The 22733-nt window shown below is 42.8% G+C and overlaps 1 protein-coding gene across 7 annotated transcripts in view; it reads right to left on the reverse strand.

Moving 5' to 3' along the window:
* EYA3 (EYA transcriptional coactivator and phosphatase 3) overlaps positions 1–22733 on the reverse strand; it is a 57957-nt gene that overhangs the window by 24318 nt on the left and 10906 nt on the right. For 6 of the 7 annotated variants that reach the window (XM_085081121.1, XM_085081118.1, XM_085081119.1 and 3 more), the window contains 5 exons: positions 12622–12716; positions 7555–7598; positions 4923–5002; positions 2262–2328; positions 1334–1476 (listed from right to left, as the gene is read on the reverse strand). In XM_085081121.1, coding sequence (XP_084937247.1) covers positions 1334–1476; positions 2262–2328; positions 4923–5002; positions 7555–7598; positions 12622–12654 — 367 coding nt within the window. In that variant the 5' untranslated portion in view covers positions 12655–12716. The remainder of the gene's footprint in view (positions 1–1333; positions 1477–2261; positions 2329–4922; positions 5003–7554; positions 7599–12621; positions 12717–22733) is intronic. The other variant, XM_085081120.1, reaches the window with a different exon arrangement.

The following is a 22733-nucleotide window of genomic DNA, read 5'->3' on the forward strand; positions in this document are numbered from 1 at the left end:
AGAACGAGAAGCTGGAGAGCAGCCTGAGGAAAGGGACTTGGGGGTTCTGGTCAATGGCCAGCTGAACATGAGTCGTCAGTGCCCTGGCAGCCAGGAGGGACATCCACATCCTGGGGACATCAGGAACAGCATCACTGGCCAGGCCAGAGAGGGGATTGTCCTGCACTGGAGCAGCCTCACCTCAAGTGCTGGGGCAGTTCTGGGTGCCTCAAAACATGAAAGATCTAAAGCTATTAGAGTGTCCAAAGGAGGGCCATAAGGACGATGAATGGTCTGAAGGGGTCACAGGAGGAGACGCTGAGGGCAGTTGGTGTGTCCAGCTGGAAGCAGAGGACACTGAGGGCACAGTTCAGCAGGGGCTGCAACTCCTCCCAAGGACAGCTCTGACCTCAGAGCTGGGACAGGGACACGAGCCAGGGAACAGCCAGAGCTGGGCCAGGGCAGGTCAGGCTGGAGATCAGGGAAAGGTTCTTCCCCCAGAGGGTGCTGGGCACTGCCCAGGCTCCCCAGGGAATGGGCACAGCCTGAGGCTGCCAGAGCTCCAGGAGTGTTTGGACAGCACTGCCAGGGATGCACAGGGTGGCATTGTTGGGGGGTCTGGGCAAGGCCAGGAGTTGGATTCGGTGATCCTTGTGGGTCCCTTCCAACTCTCTATATTCTATGATTCTAATATACACAGTATAAGGAAAGATCAGGCAACTCCCTTCTCTAGCTAACCCACCCAGAAGTTACATATTTTTCTGTCTGCACTATTCACCCTCAGAGCCCTTTATACACCATGGAGAAAGTCAGCCACTATCTTCTAAAGCAGTACAACACCCCAGAGGCATGTTTCCCCATCCATGCACAGGGTGGATAGCTCAAACCCCATAGTGGAGCTTTAGCAACAACACAACTCTGACCCTTCAGGCATTTGCAAAGACTGGAATGGCTATCAAGAGAGCTCAGTTATTAGAGAAAATTATGCAAATTATTTGCCTAGTAAACATGGAGAAACAGATAAGTTATAGTACAGGGTGTTGTGTCATTTCACTAACAAGGAAACTGCATAAAAACAGCTATATCACAACTGAAGACAATTATGATCCCAAACCAAGAACCATATGGCAAACTTCATGGGAGACATCTAAAGTAACTGCTTTGTAAGAAATCTCATTTTAGGAGTTGAAGTCCCATCAAGACAATCTACAAGCCCATCTACAATTTAAGCTATGCACGTGCTCTCCTACAAACTCTTCTCTCCAAGACACCTGGTTAAACTTAACATTGTCTTTTTAGAGACATAAGACAGTAACTGCAGGCACTGAGAAGTCTTTGAAAAGTCACTTTTTACCAAAAGGAGGTAGTCCGTAGGTCTGGGTGGTCTGGGGGTAGATGGTGTAGGGCTGGGACTGCTGTAGTGCTTGGTACTGAGGCTGACCAGGGTAAGAGCTCACTGTTTCCGATACTGGTACAGAAAGGATATGTGCATATGGCCTTAGTGAAAAGAGAGAACAAAAGTCAGAAAGAACTGTTTACATTACATCTTTCAGTCTCCAAACCAGAAGACACATTAAAAACTTGCTACAGAAAGAAGGAACTATTCAGATTGACATGTCCTCTTAGTGCAGTAAGTTCCTTGTGCTTCCCAAGGCAGGCTCTGGATATAATAGATGCTGCCAGCTTACTGCAGTGACACAGGGGAAACTCCCTCGTCCATGGTGCCAGGGCACCAGTGCTCATCCAGGACTCAGAAGGCAGGGTGAGTTGGGAAGGACAAACTCCCCACTCGAACAGGCACAAGTAGTTAGTCCATTTACCATGCCTTACCACACCAGACTCTAAAGCTACTCTAATATAGCAGTATGTGTAAGAACCAATGGGACACACACAGAGACTACACAAAAACAAGCAGCAGTGGTTAAGGCCTATTCTGCTCCAAATGGAAGAATGAAAATCCCTAAACACAGTGAACGATAAGAAAATTTTATATTCCACTTATATTTGTTTATGTTCAATTTGTTTATTTGACTAATATTATGTCCACTATTCACCAAGACTATGATGTTGTTAATTACCTGAAGAGGAACATTTATCTTTGTGATCATAAAACAACAGTCACTAAAGCCAAAGGGTGAATTCTGTAAGTTCAGTGTCCTCAGCAATGAGTATCTGCTGCCAGTAGTGGGATTTACAGCATTAAAGAAATGCATAAAAATACAAACGGATCACTTCAAAAACAAGTAAGACTTACAGAATTCAGTAACAATTTCTTGACTTACTTTGCAGAATACATTTGTGAAGTATAATCATTTGATGACCTTGGGATGTAATCAGTGCATGTCATAACTGAAAAAAAAATAGTTTGTATAATTACAGAGATGCTTTCAAAACCCAACAAATAAAGACAAATATAATATACTCATGGTACATTTTAGTCAACACACAGGATTTACAAGGAGTTTTAGTGCCTTGAATATCTGTTTCAAAGCAAATTCTCAAAAACACAAGGTTAAACTAGCACAAAAATGTTCTGCCAACTCACAGCAGGTAGATCAGTCAGTCGCACTATTCCTCCCTGTGTAGCAGTGCTCTTTCTCTTTATCAGCTGTTACCATAATTTTTTGCAATTGTCATAAAAAGACTTTGATTTCAGTCCTCCACAAAACCCTGCATATTTGCTGAAGGGGCTTCATCTGCACCAAGCATAACATTTCTGTGTCCCAGAGTAGAGACCAAACACCTGTTTTGCCAAGCTTTCCTCTTCCTCTACATACTCTACCCATGTTTGGCTCCAGCAATCTGTCTTTCCTGCAAAAAGGAACAGCTCCAGCTGAATGAACTTAATCACACACATCTAGTGAAGCATAGCTGCAGTGCACAAGGCCCAGAGATTCCTCTAAAGTAATCTGTAGTTACATTTAACCAGATGTTTCCATTTTTCTGCTTGAATTCCACAGCAATTGCACTCTGAAACTGTTAAGACAGAATGGCTCAGCTGGCAACCCAGGCAACAAATGTTTCAAATGTTCTCACTCATCACAGCCTACGGCTCTAGTACACCTTGCGTGAGACAGCTCCGTTACAGCATTCCAGGGTGGGGTGGAGAAGGCGGCTTGGGCTGCTATGGCTTAATCCAAGAGCCAGTAAACACCCTCTGGATTCACATGAGCTGACCTGATTAAATATTCAGCTGTCCATCAAACTAGGAAAGCAAGGAAGGGCAGGACCCCAGCACAGAATTTGGCCCCATGCAGCCTCTCTGGCATATGCCACCACTACAGTGCAGTTTGCCGCTGGGAACTACAACTTCTGTGACTGTGTATCTGCACAGCATATGGGTTTATCAGTTTGGATCTAGAAGCACCATACCCAAATCCAAATCCAACCCAAATACACCTGCACTGCTGTGGATCCAGCTGATCCCCCTTTGAAAGCAGACAAATCATCCAGGGCTTGCCCAGGAGGTAATCCAGGCTAACAGTGTATCCCTTGTGTGGGCCCCAGGGTCCAGCTTGTCCACCACTACCATTACAAGAGACCACACTTTCCCTCTCCCCCTGGAGTGACTTGACCAACAGGCTTCAAAATGGCATGTGGTCACAGATAACGGCACACTCTGCCTTGGGATTTGATCCAGATGCCAATAATGTGCTTAAAAGAGTTAGGTCTTCCATATCTGAACAGTCCTACATTATTGCTCTTGTATGACCACATAGTTAACTCTCCTGAGTTACACTGAGGTAAGCAAGACAAACACCACAGGCAACCCTAACCCCAGGCATTCTGCCACCTCAATAATCTTCTCTTCATGTAATCTGAACACAAGCAACTGAGAAGTACAAAGCATCAGCCACATGCACTGAACCTTCCAAATGGTCCATGAATCACCTTCCTCTGCTCCCCAGTGTTTGCCTTTACTCATGGTGTGAAGCCCACGTAGCACAAGGACACAACAGCAAACACAATCTGGGAACTTTTGGACCTAAAGGTTTTTCTTTAACACTTGCCAGATGTTCCCACATCCCTCCTGCAAAAATGTTTATGGCTTTTTCAGAATGTCAATATTCATCTGAATAGGTATGTAGTAATGATATTTCTAGAATTCTTATTTTTAAAATTGCATATAAAGAATTAGGCAATGGTGTAAAAAAGCAAAAAATCCCACAATAATACTGAATGCAACTTCTGGGATTTGTAAATGGCTAATCTAGTTAGGCAGCAGGTTTTACAGGCTGAAATTTCTCATAACTCCTGCAACACCACAGTACATGGATAAAAATGGGAAAGATTAAATCAATTATAATGGAAAGTTACACTTTACATACTTTCAGCTAAGATGAGCTGATTTACACTTAGAAATATGTATCGTCAGTCAAAGGCATTCCACACAGGAATCCAAATGTCCTAATAACTTCCAGTTCTCTTTTTCCAGAAGAAAAGATACACTCCTCTTTTCACTTACTATGCAGTCTTTATTTCCTGCCTGTTTCCTCTCTGTTTATTTCCTAAGAGCTTTCTGCAGACATTCAATACAATTATGAGTCTAAGATGAAGTGTATGGAATATTGCTATAAAGGACCCAACCAGCTGTGTAGAGATAATTTTGTAAAAAACATGTTTACAATAGGCATTATAATTGATAATATATAACTCAACCCTCAAGAAAAATCACGTATAAGGCAGATAAGACACAGCAGTACTCAGAAGCACCCAACAGCAAACTGGGGGCAGTGACACAAAAATATTTGTTAGAAACAGATATTTCCTTACCATCAGGCATTAACACTTTGTAAACATTAAAGCAAACATTCACTTTACAACTGATTTTGAGGACAGGCTAAAGATTACAAGAAGACAAAGCTTGTGGTTGATGAAGCATGAATGGTATCAGGGAAAGATATGAAGAAAAATAATGGGAGCAGAACTCCAGAGATACTCACTCTCACTGGACATGGAAAGGTTTGAACCAAGGTTTGAAGATTCAGGTTTCTGATCGCTGACTTCTGTGTTGCTCACATGACTGCCAGGACAACAAAGGCTCAGTATTAGCATTACGAACTCTTAAATTAATATCCTTGGACATCATAATCCCCGGGTTCAACCTTCCTGACCAAAGCAAACTAACTCTTCACAGAACCTAGCCCTGCGCTCTTTCCTATTTCATGCAGAGATCACGAAAGAGAGATCTGCAGCCGGAATTAGACATCAAACTATATGGGGTATGAGTGGCCAGGCTGTGGCAGAGGGGGGACTGCAGGGGTGGCGTCTGCGACAAACATCCCTTGGCTTCTCCATTCCCCCAGGCTGCAGCAGTCAAGGAAGTGCTGCCAGCAGCTGTGTGTGTGGCCCTGCTGTCAAGGCTCCCCTGCCCACAGGCATTGCCTCACTGCTGGGTTTGCCCCTGAAGAGCAGTGTTGAAACATCCTTGAACTGGGGGTCACTTCTGTACTTGAATATTTGCAGGTTACTGGATTATTTTGGATTTGTCCTGCACTGTTTCAGTTCCACGTCAATGTTGCTTTGTTCAGAGTACTCTTGGTATAGAGTAGGAAGTATAGGTAATTTCTGAATGAAACTGGTTTCTCTTTGATGACTGCCTTCCATTTATTTCATTATTACCAGTTCTGCAACACAGCTTTTCATGAGGTTTTGAGCCATCTGTGTATTGTTCTGACATCCTCAGACTGCAGTTTCTCAAGGTGAAGGAGTCAAGGTAACTGTTTATTGCTGCTGAGGAAGGCCTTCTGCTTGTAGCTCAGGTGTGCACCAAGCACAGTGCTCTCTACCTCCCTCCATGACCTAACTCCACTCAGCATCCCAACAAAAACAACTGCACAGTTTTGTGTTGGATGAGTAAATTAAACTCTTAGGAAGAGCCTAAACGTGCCTAAGCTGACCTGCACAGGGAGCAGGAGTCTGTGTAAGAAATAAACCCAAATCTTACAACACCTTGCTTCACCCCTCCCTGCCTTCTGGACTCAAACTCCTGATTTTCTCTCACTCCTCCACCTCCCAGCAGTACAGCAGAATGGGAGAAACAGGTCCAATAAATTATTTTAAACTAATTCATTGGTCAAACTTAAAATTATATACAGTTTTATCAAAATAGAGCCAGAATATTTAAACAGAATATTTAATCAAGATAGAAATGCAGCTTTATCTGAAAGGAGTAACGGAGTGTCTTCACAAATGGCTGGTAATATAAGACCTGAGTCTGCTGGTAAGATAATACCTGAGTCTGCTGGTACCCAGAGATTGAAGAAACAATGGGAAGGATTTCCATAGGAATTCCCCTAATTTGACTTATCCAAGACTGTGTTAATGAACTACGTGAACAGAGACAAAAGAAGAAGAAGAAAGGGGAGATTTGTATTAAGAAGGTCTGTATTAGGGGGGCTGTATATTACACAGGGTCTGAATTAGGCATTCCAGGAAGCCTGCACCTCTTGAGTACCTCAGCTAATGGGGAAAGAGAGAGGGAAATCAGCCAGGGAATTAGGATAGAAAGAGCGTCCTCTATCAATTTGAGAGACCCCATGGGAAATGCCCATGACCTCTCCCTTTATTCATGAATGAAGTTACAGGACTCCTCTGTCTCCTTTTTGGACATAAACCTCTGGCATTTGTGGATTAAATTTTCTGGACATTGATTAATTTTCTGGACATTATCCCTCCCCTCTCTCCTAATTCTAAATACTGTACAAGGATGTTTACACCCAATTCTTGAGCTCCCTGCACCCATAGGGTTGTGCTGAAGCGGGGTGACACAGAGGGAAAAGGGAGAGCACCCCGATCTGTTCAGACCTGCCCGTGCTGCCCTCGGGCCCTTTGCAGCCAAGAGAGGGGAGAAAACCCTCCCTAGGATGTGATTCCTCTGACCTCAGATGGGCCAGAAAGGGACCTTGTGTGATTAGCTCAAATTTTTAACTTTTAGAATACACCACGTACACTTCTGCAGAAATGGCGTGTTTCCCTCCTTGCTCCCACTGGGATGGCAGCAACTCCAAAAAGAAATCTTTCTTCACTGTATTTACTGCTACTCAGAGAAGCAGAATAAATCCTAATATAGCTATTCTCATTATAAGTAGTAATAATAATAGTTAATTCCTAAATTCAATACCCATCAGAAAGCATTTGCCGAGGCTAACAATAGGATCACACAACAGCCTTAAGTAGGAGAGGCTACCAATTCAAGAGAGTATCATTTCTCAAAGCAGTTATCCACACAGTTTCACTGAGAGGATAGCACAGATATCATTAAAATATCCCAAGTCTCACCAAATTAAATGCATATTACGTGCAGTACATGACAGTCTCATCACAGTCTGTGAAACATGGGCGTGATGACGCCATTAAGACTCTTTGTAGCCACTTACATTAAAGCTTTATAACAAAAAGCCAGTTAATTATTTTTTATTGGGAACTTAATCAAAATTATACCAAATACAGATGTAACTATATTTGCCCTAGCTCTGTAAAAAATAAGAGGCAAGCTTCTAAAATGAAAGCTCTGTAATTGCAAAAGACCATAAAGAACTGTTCCACACTAAAATCAAATTTAATATCCCATACCTCAGGCTCTCTTCTCTGGATTCCTGCATCTTGGCTTTTTTCACCTGTGAAGACAAAAATGTTCAGAGCCACAATTAACACAAGCTGGAGTGTTCACAGTGGGAGATAAATACACAGCCTTGCCTTGCACTCCAGAACTCACCAGTGTAACCACGGGCTCTTCATCTCAAAACAAGCCTTTTTCTAGCTAGAAAGCAAGGGCTAACATTGGATCTTGTATAGCAGAATTGCCATGTCAGTTATGTAAGTAGTAGGTGCTGAGATATACAGCATAAAAAAGGCTGGTAAGGACAATTCTGTGGAAATTGAATAAAATCGTCATAAATTTTAAGAAAATCTTATTCTGCACAGATTCAGCACTAAAGTCACAAAACAGTTTTGCTCTTTTCCCCCTATATTTTAATACTGCATAAAGATACGAACATGAATATTTTTTCTGTAATAAATTAGGAGTTTTGATTCCTGACTAAAACCAATACAGCCCTTATTCTGATTTTGTAGGTGCCAGCTGGACCCTGTTCCTGTAAAGGGTAATTACACCACAGACAGCACTGGCTTGAACACAAATCAGTTTTCTGTGTGCAAGCTACAAACATTACTGTGAAACCCTCAGCAGAACGCCACGGTGAGTTCCTGTAGCTTGGCATCCTGGGATACACAGGCTTCTCCTTCCACACCTTGTCCCTCTAAGCAGGAAGTTTTACAGCCTTTTAAGTTTCCTGAGCAGCTTTAGATGCCAGACTTGCAACATCACTACCATCCCAGCCCCTGCAGGGCACTCAAGCACTGTTTAGCACGTCTTCTGTGAAAAGGGGTCCAGGAAAGCAAACACTAGGTACCAGATTGCAAGGACTGCAAAGAATAAACCCTTTACCATGTTACTCGTATTTTCATTCTCGGGTGAATATAAATAAAAGGTGAGGAAAATTCAATTTGACTATGAGAGGTCGAAATGTGCTTAAAAAAAAGTAGTAACATAGAGGTGAATTCCTGCTGGGCAAGAGGAGCTGGGAGGCAGAGGGGCAAAAAAAGGCTCAAGGTGTTATCAGGCTGGGGTCTACCTCACAGATTCATGTTTCAGCTTTAGCAGCTGTTGGAGGTTATGATTTTTCCTTTTGTTTTCTTTCACTTAGGGAATTTTGTCCCATCTGTTGCTAAGAGATATTAAAGATAGGTACTTAAGGGAGACAAAGGATATACCCATGGTGGGGGGTGGTGGGAGGGGAGACGGCGGGAGAGTACCCGGCTGCACTTCTCTTAGCTGAGGGCTTTCTCTCTTGGAAGGGCAGAGATCCCATGAGACTTGTGCCAGGGAGAGGGATGGGAAACAGCTCTCTGGACATTAGAGGAGACGGTGGACCTGCTATTTCCCTACACGCGAGTTTGGAGTGACCACCAGAGCCCAGCTGTGTACTGAGAAAGGAGTGATCAATAGGTAACTAAAGTTAACTACTGAGAGACAGAATATGTGAATTCTGAAACCTAGAAAACCAGGATTCCTTTGATCTTATCAAGATAAGAGGGAAAAGAGTCCTTTTGAAGCCAAGTACAGAAACCGCTGAATCATCCCATGAAGGACCGCGCATGCTCCAGAGAGAAAGGTGAAAAGGGCATTGTGATGAAAACTTTTTGGGACCTTCATCCTGGAGGGGTCTTTGGGGGTCTCCAAAGACCATCAGGACATACAGAGCATGCGTGGTGCACATACTAATGATATTAATGTCTTCCAATAACCTATTTGTATAACCACTTTTATCCTGGGGAAGGTGATGAATATTCATGAATTTTACCTATAACACTGTGTCTTTGGAGGTACCGAGGTGTGTGTTTGAGGAGTGAGCTCCCCACACCCGGTGCACCGAATAAAGCAAATACCCACTTCTCTGATTTGGTCTCTGAAGTGTCTCCGGGCTCACTTGGGGCGAATCAGTACTGCCTGTTTCTTCCTGGGTAAGCCTTTGTTTGTAAGAGCAGACATTGAATTGGAACCTTATTAACATCCAACTTAACTGGGAAGGACCTTTACCATCCACTCGGGTGCCTCAAGGGAAAACCCGGGACCCCCACCCTCTTCCCCCTCCCGGAGTGTGCATCTCCCTGGCTGTGTGCCTCAGCTGTTACTGGGCTGGAGAAGCCCAGCTGCCGCTCCCTAGCTCTGCCGCTTTTTCTGCCGCTCCCTCGGCTTGCTGCGCTGAGGTTCCTTCTGCATCCCCGTCCCTCCATCCAGCACGTCCGCCATTACCGCCTGAGGGAGGCTCGCCCGGCCTCGCGCCACAGCGCCCCCTGCAGCCGCGGGGGAATCATCACATCTGCCCTGCCCGGCCAGGAGCTAACAGTGCTTCTACTGGCTGTGACCGTAACTGCACCAAAGGGGAAAGTGCCTGGCAGCCCGGAGAAAGCTGTTACTGGGTTTCTGGTTTTGGTTGTTACTGCTGCTGCTTGTTTGCCTCATTACAAATACTAGTAAAGAACTGTTATTAATTTTTCCATATCTTTGCCTGAAAGCCCCTTGATTTCAAAGTTATCATAATTTGGAGAGAAGGGGGGTCATATTCTCTATTCTAAGGGAGGCTCCCGCTTTCCAACCAAGACAGCAACTGCAGAGATTCCCTCTTTGAGCTGTTCTGCTGCACTACAAATGCCATGTCTCCTAAGGTACATCTTTGGTACTATACAAGCAAATCCAACTCTGACTGATATAATTTCAAAGCCCAAGAAGACACAGGGACACTCCTCACTCCCAGCTCACCACCAAGCAGGGCGATGACTTTGGGAGACAATGCTGCCCAAGCCATTGTGGAGTACAGTCGTGCTGCTGTGGCTGGAGCAGATGGCAGCACACATTCAGGGGCAAGGAATATTATTGCCAACCTCTTGCCAATTTCTGTGTCCTTCTGGAGCCCTTTCCAACACACTGCTCTCCCCACCATGGACCCAGGCTTGCCCTTGATGTCTGATGTGCGTGAGCAGTCCTTCCAAACACATAGAGACCCACTGGGTGTCTGCAGTGAGGCTCACTCAAGTTCACTATGCTTAATAAAAACATTCTGTCATTTTCTAGTATTAAGAATTAAATGAGTATTATAAAAATTAACTACCTTCACCCACAATGCCTTCAAGAGGTGAGAGATTACTATACAGGATCACTTCTAAAAACTAATCCAGATTAATTATTACAAATTCTGATTCTGTTTTCTAGCCCTGCAGTGGGCACAGAAACTGTTTCCATTCTAATTCAGATTTGAAGAGGGAAGAAACACTCAAAAAAACAGAGACCAAAGCTATAGCTGTACAACGTGCTAGACAGCAGTTCTAGCTGGTTCTGGTCTGAGTAATCAGTCTAACATTGAGTCAGAATAGACACATTTTGGGAGCAATTATTACTGTCAGTCCACACCAACATAAGAAAATCACCCAATTTTTAGTTAATTTTTTTTAAAGTAAAATACATTGAACTCGAAGTCTGACGACTTCTCTACAGGCTCTTTTCTGTCTTCAGTCATCAACAGTTTGCCATACACATTATTTTTTGAACTTAATAATCTTGTTCCTGTGACTTAAGAAAAACAAAATCATTTGGGAAGAAAACAAATGTGCACAATATCAGCACTGGGCGATTTTGCTGACAGGATTTTGTAAAGCAGATCTCAGTTTCCTTTTATTTTTTTACATGAAGAAAATTCATGTGTTTCAGAAATGGTCTCACTATAAAAAACCAAAAAAAATGGTTCTTTCCATTTCCTCCTGCAAGAACTTGCCACTATACCAAAACTACTGCCTCACTTATTCACTATGATCCATATAGTCTCATATTCTGTCACAGAATGACTGACTGGCATCAGGTACTTAAAAGAAACTACCAAGAAGATCTTTAGCTGAATATTACTGCGGAATCTGTTTAAAGGATGCTTCCATTGAAAATCAGCTGTACCCTATCATACCCTGAAGAATAAAGACAGTTTTCATTATATAAGGATGTAATTAGAGATATTTTCCTTTTTTTAGTACAGACAATTAATTTTTGAATTCTCCAAATAGTTGGATTAGAAACTATACGGTTTTGCTGCTTAGTTTCACATTTTGTGGATATTACTCAGGCCCATCACCTGCAGGTTGTGGCAAGCCAGGTTCTTCTGATTAATTGTAAATTTACATTTCCATTTCATTCAACTTTGTTCCTATATCATAAAACTGCAAAAATGACATTACAATGTATTTTCTAACTAGTTTAACTGAAGAACATAAAATTCTCACATTAAAAAGGCATCAAAATCTTTTCAATTAGAACACACCCAAAGTGCCCTCAAGCACGTTATTCTGTTTCTGTGTGCATTTGATAAGGTGTCCAAGATTACAACAAACTTCACTCCCATGGTAACTTGGCAATTTCTTGTTGAGTTTGCACCAGGTTTGAGAACAGAACATTAATACAAACATATCTGCTTAATTCCTATGCTATTATGTTTTAGATACACTAATTTAATTAATCTCATACTGTATTGATAATTCTCTACCCAACACTTCTGTAATGGTATCTGTTATTGATAATGCAAACAGTACTGCAAATACTTCACAAATATGTAGCAACTTTAACCTTCAGATATGCTTCCCCTACTCTGACATACTGTTAAATTAAGCATTAAAAAATGCCTTTCACTTGTGGAAACAATGGTTCACAGGATCTTTTCAAGATCTCAAGCACAATAAGAATTAAATATACCCTGTAATAACCAGCATGTTGACTCTGTCCCTAAAAGAGTGCATATTATTTTCTCTACAACAGGCTTGAAATAGTCTGGTTTTCTGAGCACAAGTAATTATTTTGCATAGAAACATCACAGAGTTCAAGTATACATAGCTATTCCTTTATTACTATTGTCTGTACCATTATAGTAAACTAAATGTACAGAACATTTTATGAACAACAAAATGCTTTTTGTCCTCTGGATAAATATACTAAGTATAAGCCTTCTTTTCCAATATTAATTAAAATAACTGTATACTAAATTTGTGAGATCACCAATTCATTTTATATTTTCATTTTTAGTCTTTTTAAAAAGTACTTACTGGTTGTTCGGGTAAGTCTTGTGGTTCTTCCATGGGTATTACTATTTTAATGCTTAAATGATTCAAATTGTGTGCTCCTCAGCAGTCTTCAAGGCCTGTTAAAAAAAGGTGTTCATAGCTTTATGTACTTTTGGGGGGCTTATCATATAGGCTATCAGAGAATATTAATTGTTATATACTCCTCCCACAAAACTCGTGTGGCCATCTCCCAAATAAAATACAAAATTCATATATGGAAAGATTTCATAAACAAGGGATTTAGCTTTAAGCTTCGAAGATACAGATTCTTCATGCACATGGCACATTTCTACATCATTTACTTGGACCGTACTGACTACAGAAGCTAATATACTAATCAGACACGTGCACCATGATTTTAAAGACACTTTAAATGATCAAGTCTGGTCTACTAGGTCAGTAAACAGCATGATTCAATCTAACCTGTTTTAATTGAGAACGTTTATATAACAATAAAAAAAAATCAGGACAAGACTGTACAACTAAACACATTTACACACAGTGCTGTTCCTTGCCAAATTCACAAAGCAAGTTCACTATTTCAACTGCACCTTTCAAAAAGAGAAGTTTGATGAAATTTTGTAAAATAATTTTTATTTTGGAAGCATTTCGCAGAGAGATCTTGTCTGCTATACCGAAAAGCTGCCACCTTCCAGGGGCTTAAAATCACGAAAAGGAAATTTTGCAGACTATTTTCACAACCTGATTAACTTCTGCAATTTGCTTGGCAAAAGATAAAGGTCCGTATCCATGTCGTCCTGGCTTCCCCCTCTGCCCACCTGATGTGCACAAGCAGTATGACCTGTTTTTTTGTTCTTTCCCCTTCTCATTTTGGAGCCACTTTATTAAAACCAACCCCAACCTATTCAGAGCAGCTTTTCCTGAGCTGCCTCCTCTGCTACCCCAGCAGCACCAGCTGTGCTACATGCCCACACAGCACAACTTCAGGGCATTACAGAAATTAGAAGTGCTGAAAAACATTTAGCTGGTTGGAAGAAATCAAATCCAGCAACTTTCTGTGCTGAGGTACAACCTATTCCTGCCTCCACGGCTCGAAAAGTCTGGCTGTAAGTCTCAATGGAAATGTGAAAGGCCATTTTACCCACTGCTCCTTCCCATAAGACCTTCTGTTTTCCCATCCTGTATGGAGCATTCAGACACCTTCAAATCACAGAATTATCCCCACAAAAGGTGACTGAACTGGTTTACAGAAACAACTTTCTGGTGTCCTGAAAACCACGGCTGTCCCCTCCCTGGCTCCTGCCAGACCTACTTAACCTGCCAGCACGTGCAGCCTGCCCGCAGCCAAGTCCCACGTGCCAGCCCCAGGGATGCTTTGCGGCCTGGAATAATTTCATATTAACCATGAAAACACAAAGGATTTCTCCCTCATTTGAGGACAGGTCTTACGTGCCAGAGTGTATTCTATGTGCCAGGATAAAATTTCATTGAGGGTTTGAGGATTTTGCAAGGCTGCCACTCCTGATCAAAGGTACTTACCCTTATTGCCTAAACTCTTAAGTCAACTGAACTCACAATTAGTCTCTTCCATAACTGAGGTTCTTTGGAAATGACCCTATTCACTACACACAAGAAAGTCCACAATACAAAGCACCTTACAGCTTTCTGTTACCTTTACAGCTTTCCCTCCATCAGTTTCAATCAGTTTTGTTTTAAATATAAATCTTATTCCCTTTTTTGTTTTTTCAAGGAATAACAGAGAAAAATCAGGACTGAAGAGAAACTGACACTCACAGATTGTGAAGAGGAGCACAGAATACAACGGCCCAGAGGAAAAAGATTTGATATTTATACCAGGAGGTCCTGTCCCTTGTCCTTCACTTCTGTTATTTGATGCTGTTTTGTTGTATAATTTCTTAGGAAAACCCCAAACTAAACTCTTCAGTATGGAAAAATATTTCACATTCCACTGATCCATACAGCAGTAACTTCCCATGCCATGCTCTGCTTAAAAGCTGTGAGGAGTTCTTTAATTTTGGGTTTGAGAAGGATTTAAAATAATTACAAAGACAAAGATTCCCAGAGTCTCACTGGAATATGTTACATGTGTGAAGAAAATGCTATCCCCCAGATACCTTGTAGTACCTGGAACCAGACGATTGAACCAAAGCAGAAAAACAATGGCAGGTAGAACTCGGCCTCTGGTGGCTTCATGCCTTCTCCCAGGGATTTGAGAACTTGCTCTAGGGTGGTTTCATGCTTTCTCTGTACCTCCAGAAACAGCAGCATGGGCACAGGACACCTCACACTCGAGGTGTGCCCAAGGTTGCTGTTCCACAGACCAAGCAGCAGTGTGTGTCTGGGTAAAATGGAGGCACTTGAACCCCACACCTGGGAGCGAGGGGTGAGGGCATCCCCCCAGTCAATGTCAGCAGCAGCTTACACTGGTGTGGGAGAAATGAGAGCTCCTGCCTCTCCCCACCTCCTGCACCCGACTTCTGCCTGCCTGACACTCCCTCCTTCACGGGCACCAGTCTTGTGCAGTTGAACAGCAGTCTGGATATAGGGTCTGCTAAGGGAAAAGAAAGATAAAGAAAAACCAGAGGGACCCAAGCACAACCTTTCTGCTAAACTACTGTCAGAGAGATCAGCTCTGGCCCCACACAGACCTGTGCCAGGGGAAGCAACCGGACAAGGGTCAGGAAAAACATGCAAGCAGGGCAGCAGGTTGTCCCTTTTCAGCCACAGCCATAGTAAATGAAACTGTAAGTTCACCATCTACTTTTGATGAAGCAGAGACATCAATCACGGTGATAAATACACAACAGCCTTTTCACCTGTATCACTCACCCAGTCACCAGGTTCTCATGCGAGGCAGCCATATGTCTTCCTGTGGCTGGGCAGAGAAAGTCCTTGGATCATGGCATGGCAAGAACCTCTCCTGCCACACTGAGAGGCTGCGTGAAGCTGCTAACAGCTCCAGGGCCGAAGCCACCAGGAGGAGGATCTGGGGAGCAGCTGCTCCTGCCTCACTCATGTCCCCAATAGCCCTCTCCACTACAGCTAATCCCTAGCAGCCCTCCAGCCAGCCCCCAACCCTCGGTGGGTACATGCCCCAGGGCCCCAAGCCCCTCCAGGTGCTGTCGGCCACCTCCTCACCCAGCAGCAGAGGTCTGAACTGCCCAGAGCTTGGCTTTCCCAAAAAACAAACCCACCACCTTGCACCTACTTAGCCTGAGCTGCCTCAGAGAAGCACACTGAGCCAGCAGCTCGCCAGCAATAAAGGTGACTTTTAAAAACTGAAAATACATAACACTGATTTTTATTGGTTTGTTTGTTTTTTGGTTTTTTTTTTTTTTTGCACATCACATCTCAAAATTAGATTTTTAACTTGTATAAAACTCAAGGTAGTGGCACTTCAGGTAAGCTTATCACACATTATTACAGAACATTTTTAAGTGAGCACAAGAGCAGAGGTATCAAAGCAGATCTTTGGTATGTTCAGTTCTGTAGAGAGCCCAAACTGCTACGGTCACACCCAAGGGTGCTGCCCCATCCCACCATGGCCCAGCTCCTTGAGGGGACTGCACCTGCTGAGCTCGCAGGAGATGGAAGCAGGGACATACAGCTCTGGGGGCAGCTGGGGCTTGTTTGACCAGGATTCCCATCTACGTATCTGTTCATATTTCTGCACGAAGGTCTCAAAAGCCAATTCAGGTCGGGAGATTGCTTTGGAGGGCCACTGGGTTTGTGAATGAGAAAAACAGTAAAAAATGGAACCAAGTGTGCAAGAAACCATTAAATGAGCTGCTGCAATGAAAGAAAAATTCAGAAAAATGTGTCCATTGTTCTGCTTCTGGAAACCAGCAAAGTACCACACTTTTTCCCTTTATGGGGTGATTTTTCTTAATTACCTGATGAAAACCATTCTGTAATATGTGAATTAAACACCACACATTTTATTTAATCTAGACATGTTTTGAATAACCATCCTGTTTCATTCCAACTTGCACGGAACACCAACAATGCAAAATGTTAAGAATTGATGTTTTGCATGTCATTGTATTTTGTTTGCTCAATTTAAGGAGCCACGTTACCTAAACTTCAAACCAGACGCCATCAGAGGAATGGGCTGTAGAATCACTCTCAGCAGCTGCCTGCCTTCTGGTCTGCACAACATCCTGATGCCAATAATTCACTATTAAAAGCCCTGGCAAGTGATCCCCAGAATCTTGTGCTAAATTCTGTTTTACAAATCCTAAAATACAAAGTCCAGCTTAGTCAGACTTTCTCAAACTAGATACTCTGGATAGAATTTCTGAAAGCTGCCTGCTATAAGCAGCGCCAGGATAGACTGCTATTTACTTTCATCTTGCACCCATCTGCCTCGGCTTTGAATATAAAGTTTCTTGCAAGAAACAGTTCTCCCAGTCTGCAAATAATTAAAGTCAGGATACTGTGGTAAAACCAACACACAGCAATTATACTGATTAGAAAAACAAGCTAAATGACTATGGTTTTATATTGCTTTAAAACAGTCACTATTTCCCTAAGAACAAAGCTTTGTTTGGGGTAATGAAATTGCATCTATTAAACAAAGTTGGAATATAACCATAGAATCATAGTATCATTTATGTTGGAAAAGACCTCCAAGATCATTAGGTCCAACTGCTACCTAGCATTGCCAAGGCTACCATGAACAGACATCCCCAAGTGCCTTGTGTTTTAAATCCCTCCAGGGCTGGTGACTCCACCTCTACCCTGAGCAGCCTGTGCCAGGGCTGGACAGCCATTTCAAGGAAGAAATTTTCTCTTAATATCCAATCTAAACCTTCCCTGGTGCAGCTGAAGGTCATTTCCTCTTGTGCTGCCCCTGTCCCCTGGGAGCAGAGCTTGACCCCACTTGGCTCCATCCTCCTGCCAGAGAGTTGTGGAGAGCCAGAAGGTCCCCCTGACCCCACTTTTCTCCAAGCTGAGCACCCCCAGCTTCTCCATCTGCTCATTAGACTTGTGCTTCAGACCCTTCCCCAGCTCTGTTCCCTTCTCTGGACATGCTCCAGCCACTCAATGCATGTATTGCAGTGAGGGGCCCAAAACTGAACCCAGAACAGAGGGACAATCACTTCCCTATTCTTGCTCAACACACTATTTTTGATACAGGCCAGGATGCCCTTGGCATTTTTTGGCCACGTGAGCACATGCTGGCTCACATTCAGCAGCTGTCAACCAGCACTCCCAGGTCCTTTCCTGATAGGCCCCATTCCAGCCACTTTTCTCCTAGCCTGAAGCATTCCATGGGACTGTTGTGCACAGGGCGCACTCCACCTCCTTGTCCAGAACATTCATAAAGATATTAAGCAGGACTGGTCCCTATGCTGAACCCTGGGGAACTCCACCAGTGCCCTGCTCCAGAAGCTTGTAGCTCCATTCCCCTTCACTCTCCGGGCCCAGCCATCCAGACAGTTTTAAACCCAGCAGAGTATACCTATACAAGCCATGAGTAGCCAGTTTCTCTAGGAGAAATGGTGTCAAAGGGTTTACTAAGGTTCAGGTAGACACATCCACAGCCTTTCCCTCATCCATGATGCAAGTTACCTTGTTGTAGAAGGCGATCAGGTTGGTCAGGCAAGATCTGCCTCTTCTAAACCCATGCACGCTGGGCCTCACCCCTGGTTGTCCTACAGGTGCCATATGATGGCATGCAAGATGGTCTGTTTTATAATCTAGATGGGCATTACATTTGCAAGCATCCAGTTAAGTGGGACCTTCCTAGTTAGCCAGGAAGGCTGGGAAATGATGGAAAGTGGCTCATTGAGCACCTCTGCCAGCTCCTTCAGTGCCCTTGACTGGATCCTATCTGGCCCAAGAGACTTGTCTAAGTGGTGCAGTATGTATTTATAGAAACATTTTTTATTGTCTTTTACAGCAATAGCTGCAATGCTTTGTACAAGTTTTTTGTACAAGTAATCTACGCAGTTATATCCACTCCTTAGTTATTCGAGGGCCAGCACCTTACAATGAACAGCAACAAAAATATATGAATAAGGCAGCAGAATACTATACTCTTCCTATATTTTCTGGTGGGGCATTTCATGACAATGTGTCCCATGTTGCTGCATTACACACACAAAGGATCAGAGCATGCAGCCAAAGCAATCCAAGACATTACCTGACTGGAGCAGAGCTTTACCTTGCAATGTTTTCACTCTGTGCCACTCACCACGTGACAACCAGCTTCTGAGAGAGAAGAGTAGAACTTGGTACAGTGTGGCATGGCAGATCGACCCCCCTTTCTTTTTTTAGATTTAATTAAAATACCCAAAGAAAAGCAAAGATAGAAGAAACACATTGACATTACTATGCACTGCACAGCTGCTAAGTGATTTTTATTCTGAAGGTTTATAATTTAAGTTTTAATCTCCAGGCAAAATATGCTCTCAGTCACCCCCACATTGGAAATGGCCTGTGCTCCTCCACGTTGGGGTGTGAGCAGGCGCATGCATGTATTTTATCCTTCCCGTATCTCAGCATTCCTATATCCAATTGTGTTAGTATTTCACCTGCCAAGCTGCTGAAATATTTCCAACTTGTTATTCAACACAGGCAGATCAGTGTTCTGACTATACCAAGGCACATCCAACCTACTGCCCGCTCCTACAGGATCTCTCCAGAAGATATGGCAAAAACACGCATTCTCTAAAGTTTTGAAGAATCTCCCATTTTGCTTTGAAACAGCTTGATTAAAAATCCCAGGAGATGACAGCATCAGTTTGGTTCCTGGTTTATGGAATAAAACAGCCCCTTAAGGAACTGTCAGGAATTGAACAATTTTGTGTACTAAGCTTCATTTTTTCTTCCTTCAGGCAAAGCCAAGATCATGGAAACTCTTCATGAAGTTGTAACGTCACAGCGATGCAAACAAAATAGGTAAATTGGTGTGTAAAATGTTCCATTGGTGAAAATCAAAAATCTTTAAAGATACTTTAAAGAAAAGGGATTCACTGTAGTAGCGCAACCCTGTGCAGAGACAGAAGCAAGCAGGAGGGGCTCAGTGAGCTCTCCTCCTCCATCATGGAATGAAATATCTCACACAAGTCACTCGCTCTCACAAGCAGAGACAGCAGTAGCACAATGCATGCCCTCCATCCCACAGTGTGCGGGAGTTCATTTGTAACCGTCAAATTCAGGTTGCCCGGTCCATGTCTGTGTCTGTCACCCCACAGCTTCCGAGCCAATAGGAATAAGTACCTTACTCCAGTGTCAGCAAATCAACTGAAGTAAGAAGGAAAATGAAGCGGGATTTCTTACTTCACACTGTGGTGTCCCCTGACAAGTCCTACTTTCTAACACTATCGACAACCAACTCCTCAAATGGCCTTGCTGTCTCCAAAACAGGTCTTGAAAATGCCCTCTAAAATCTATCTTCAAGACACCACAACTCAGGCTTTGTCTTGTTAAATCCACCCTCTTCGTAAGCAGTTTTCTTCCAGTTTCCTCCTTCAGCAGCAAAGCAGAAAAAGGACTCAATTTAATGAACGACATCTGGGCTACATAACAGCCTGATCATTCCGTCTTGAACAAATCCAGCAGAGCTCATGGCAAACACTGATACTCCACTATCGGCTTTTCTCATCCTCCACACACACCTGCATGCCCCTAGGTACAACACACAACAGACACAGGTATCTGCAACATGCCATGATGACCAGAAGAATAAACCTTTGCCATGAGAGCTGCTGGATGATTCCCTGCTCTCTCTCCCCTTCTTTATCAACCAGGAAATTTCAGAATCAAACACTGTATAAATTACAAGGAAGGCATTTTATATGCCCTATTTCTGAAGGTACAGGTGGTCATGACAAGCCTCCAAATGCTGTCCTGTAGGACTGAAAAAACATGGCTTGATTAAAATTTCATAACCTTAAAATGGAAAAAAAAATATGCTGCGGGAAATAAAATAAGAAATATAGTGAGAAAATAACTGAAATGAAAAGTGGAAATACAAATCTACTTTTCCCTTAAGTAATACATGTTCCACTGACAGGAATTTCCCCATGATTTTTAGATCCTTGAAGGGCTATCAGTGTTCTGACTGTCTGCAGCTCACTTTTTTTCACCGATGACACGTTTGTTTTCCCAGTTCTTATGCAATGCTTTTTCAATTTGATTTTGAAACACAGCAGGGAAAAATTTAATGGGAAAAAAGAACTGTTTTCACAAAAGGAAGATTTGGAAAGAACAACTTCATCCTCAAGAAAAACAACTCCCACTGAGCCCAGAAATCATGCGACAATTCCTGCGAGACAGAGCCAGCACACATCACTTACAGGGCACAAGAACACAGAACTGATGCTACCTTTCAGTGACAAAACCAAAACACAGTGATTTACAGAAACGTCAGCCAAGTAGAAGAGCTGATTCTCTCCTCTGTTCCCAAGGATATAACTTGCAGTGAGACCTGACAGATTTTTCCCTGAAGACCACACAGGGTGTGGTACCTGAAATCTCACAGCTCATATACATTTCTGTGTTCCAGATTATTGATAAACAGGTCATGAATTTCTAGAGCTGCAGCCCTAGACAGAAAAAAAAATGCTGTTTGACTTCCACAGTTTTAAAAACAGACTTCCCAACAGCAGGACACACTGCCTTTAATTCCTAAAAGCCACTTCAGATACATTCTAATAGATTAGGACATTTCCTGAACAAAAGATTAAACATTTTAAACCTCTCTCAGTCAGACAGCAAATCTGCATCACATTAACCACAAAAAGGAATTACTGACATTATGCAGCCCGATATTTCATTTTCAATAAAAGATTTGACTCATACATATCAAAAAGTCACATAGCTAGCACCAGAGGCTCCCACAGAATGCACCTATAGTTGTTAGCAAAACTCTCTCAGTACTCAACCTTCACCACAATTTCATTAAAAAGGTTGTGACTACAGTAAATTTACTTTTTTTTTGTTATTTTGCATTAGGGGCAGACATGGTGTTTATCAGCGTGTGATCAGTTCTGAGAACATCTGTAGTTATTTAAGTCTTAGCAACACTAGTTGCTAGAATAACCTGCCAAAAAAAAAATTCAAAAAAAGCATTGGATAATTGAGATTTATTTTTTTTACTGGGGGAAAAAAAAAGTTTAAATGACAGTGTTCAACATACAGCTGCTCAGTGGGATCCACTGCTTTTAAGTAAATGGACTTATTACACCATTTGCTTCAGTCATCAGTCCTGCTGGCAGAGGCAGAGGGAGAGCCCAGCAACATCTGCCTAGAGCAGACACACAGTCAGTCTCACCCAGCTACACCAGCAGGACCTGTGTGCACATGGCCACCTCCACCAGGTTTCCAAGGGCTTTCAGTCCTGGTACAGCAGGACTGTGTGAGCAGCTTAGCCCTCAGCATGTTTTCACACTGCCTTCAGGATTTCGTGAACCTTGATCACATTCTGTCTCCAAATCAGATTCCCACCCTTCAGCTTCTCCTGGTAAGAATCTGCTCCATCTACTACAGTCGTGGCCACTGCCCACTTCAAACACAGCAACCACAGCTGCACATAATACACAAGACATGGCTGCAACCGTGGCTTTACTAAAGAGCAGTAAAATTATGTCTCTCTCTGTTGCCCTAAGCCAGCCAACATCATCAGTGTTTTGTCTGGCTGGTTACACTGAGAATCATTTCAGTGACCCATCACCACCCTCAAGTCCTCATCCTGGAGTCACAACTGCACGTTGTGAGTTAGCCTCCCATTAGGCATGATTTAGATTGTTTTTCCCTTGATTAATTAACCTTAATTTAGAAAAAGCAATCAAAACCATATTTATGTACATTATCTTAAGTTCTTGTAAATTTATCTACACTGAAGCTTTTCCACTGAAGCCACTTTTTGATCACTCAGTCTGGTGACATCTGCCTTTGATGTGGCTTTTCATGAACTTAAAACTTTGGTAACATCAAAAAATTTGGGAAATCTTATTGGCCATTCATTCCTCCAGATCACTGGTAAAGATGTTGGACAAACCCAGTTTAAGCACCAACATCCACTATAACGGCAATATGGTGGGGTGAACAAAAGTCAGGTTTCTCAGTGCATCAAAGATCACTTTTTTACGTGGTGATGTAAC

Source organism: Lichenostomus cassidix, chromosome 23 (assembly GCF_008360975.1).
Source record: "Lichenostomus cassidix isolate B80296 chromosome 23, HeHo_3.0, whole genome shotgun sequence".
NCBI lineage: Eukaryota > Metazoa > Chordata > Aves > Passeriformes > Meliphagidae > Lichenostomus > Lichenostomus cassidix.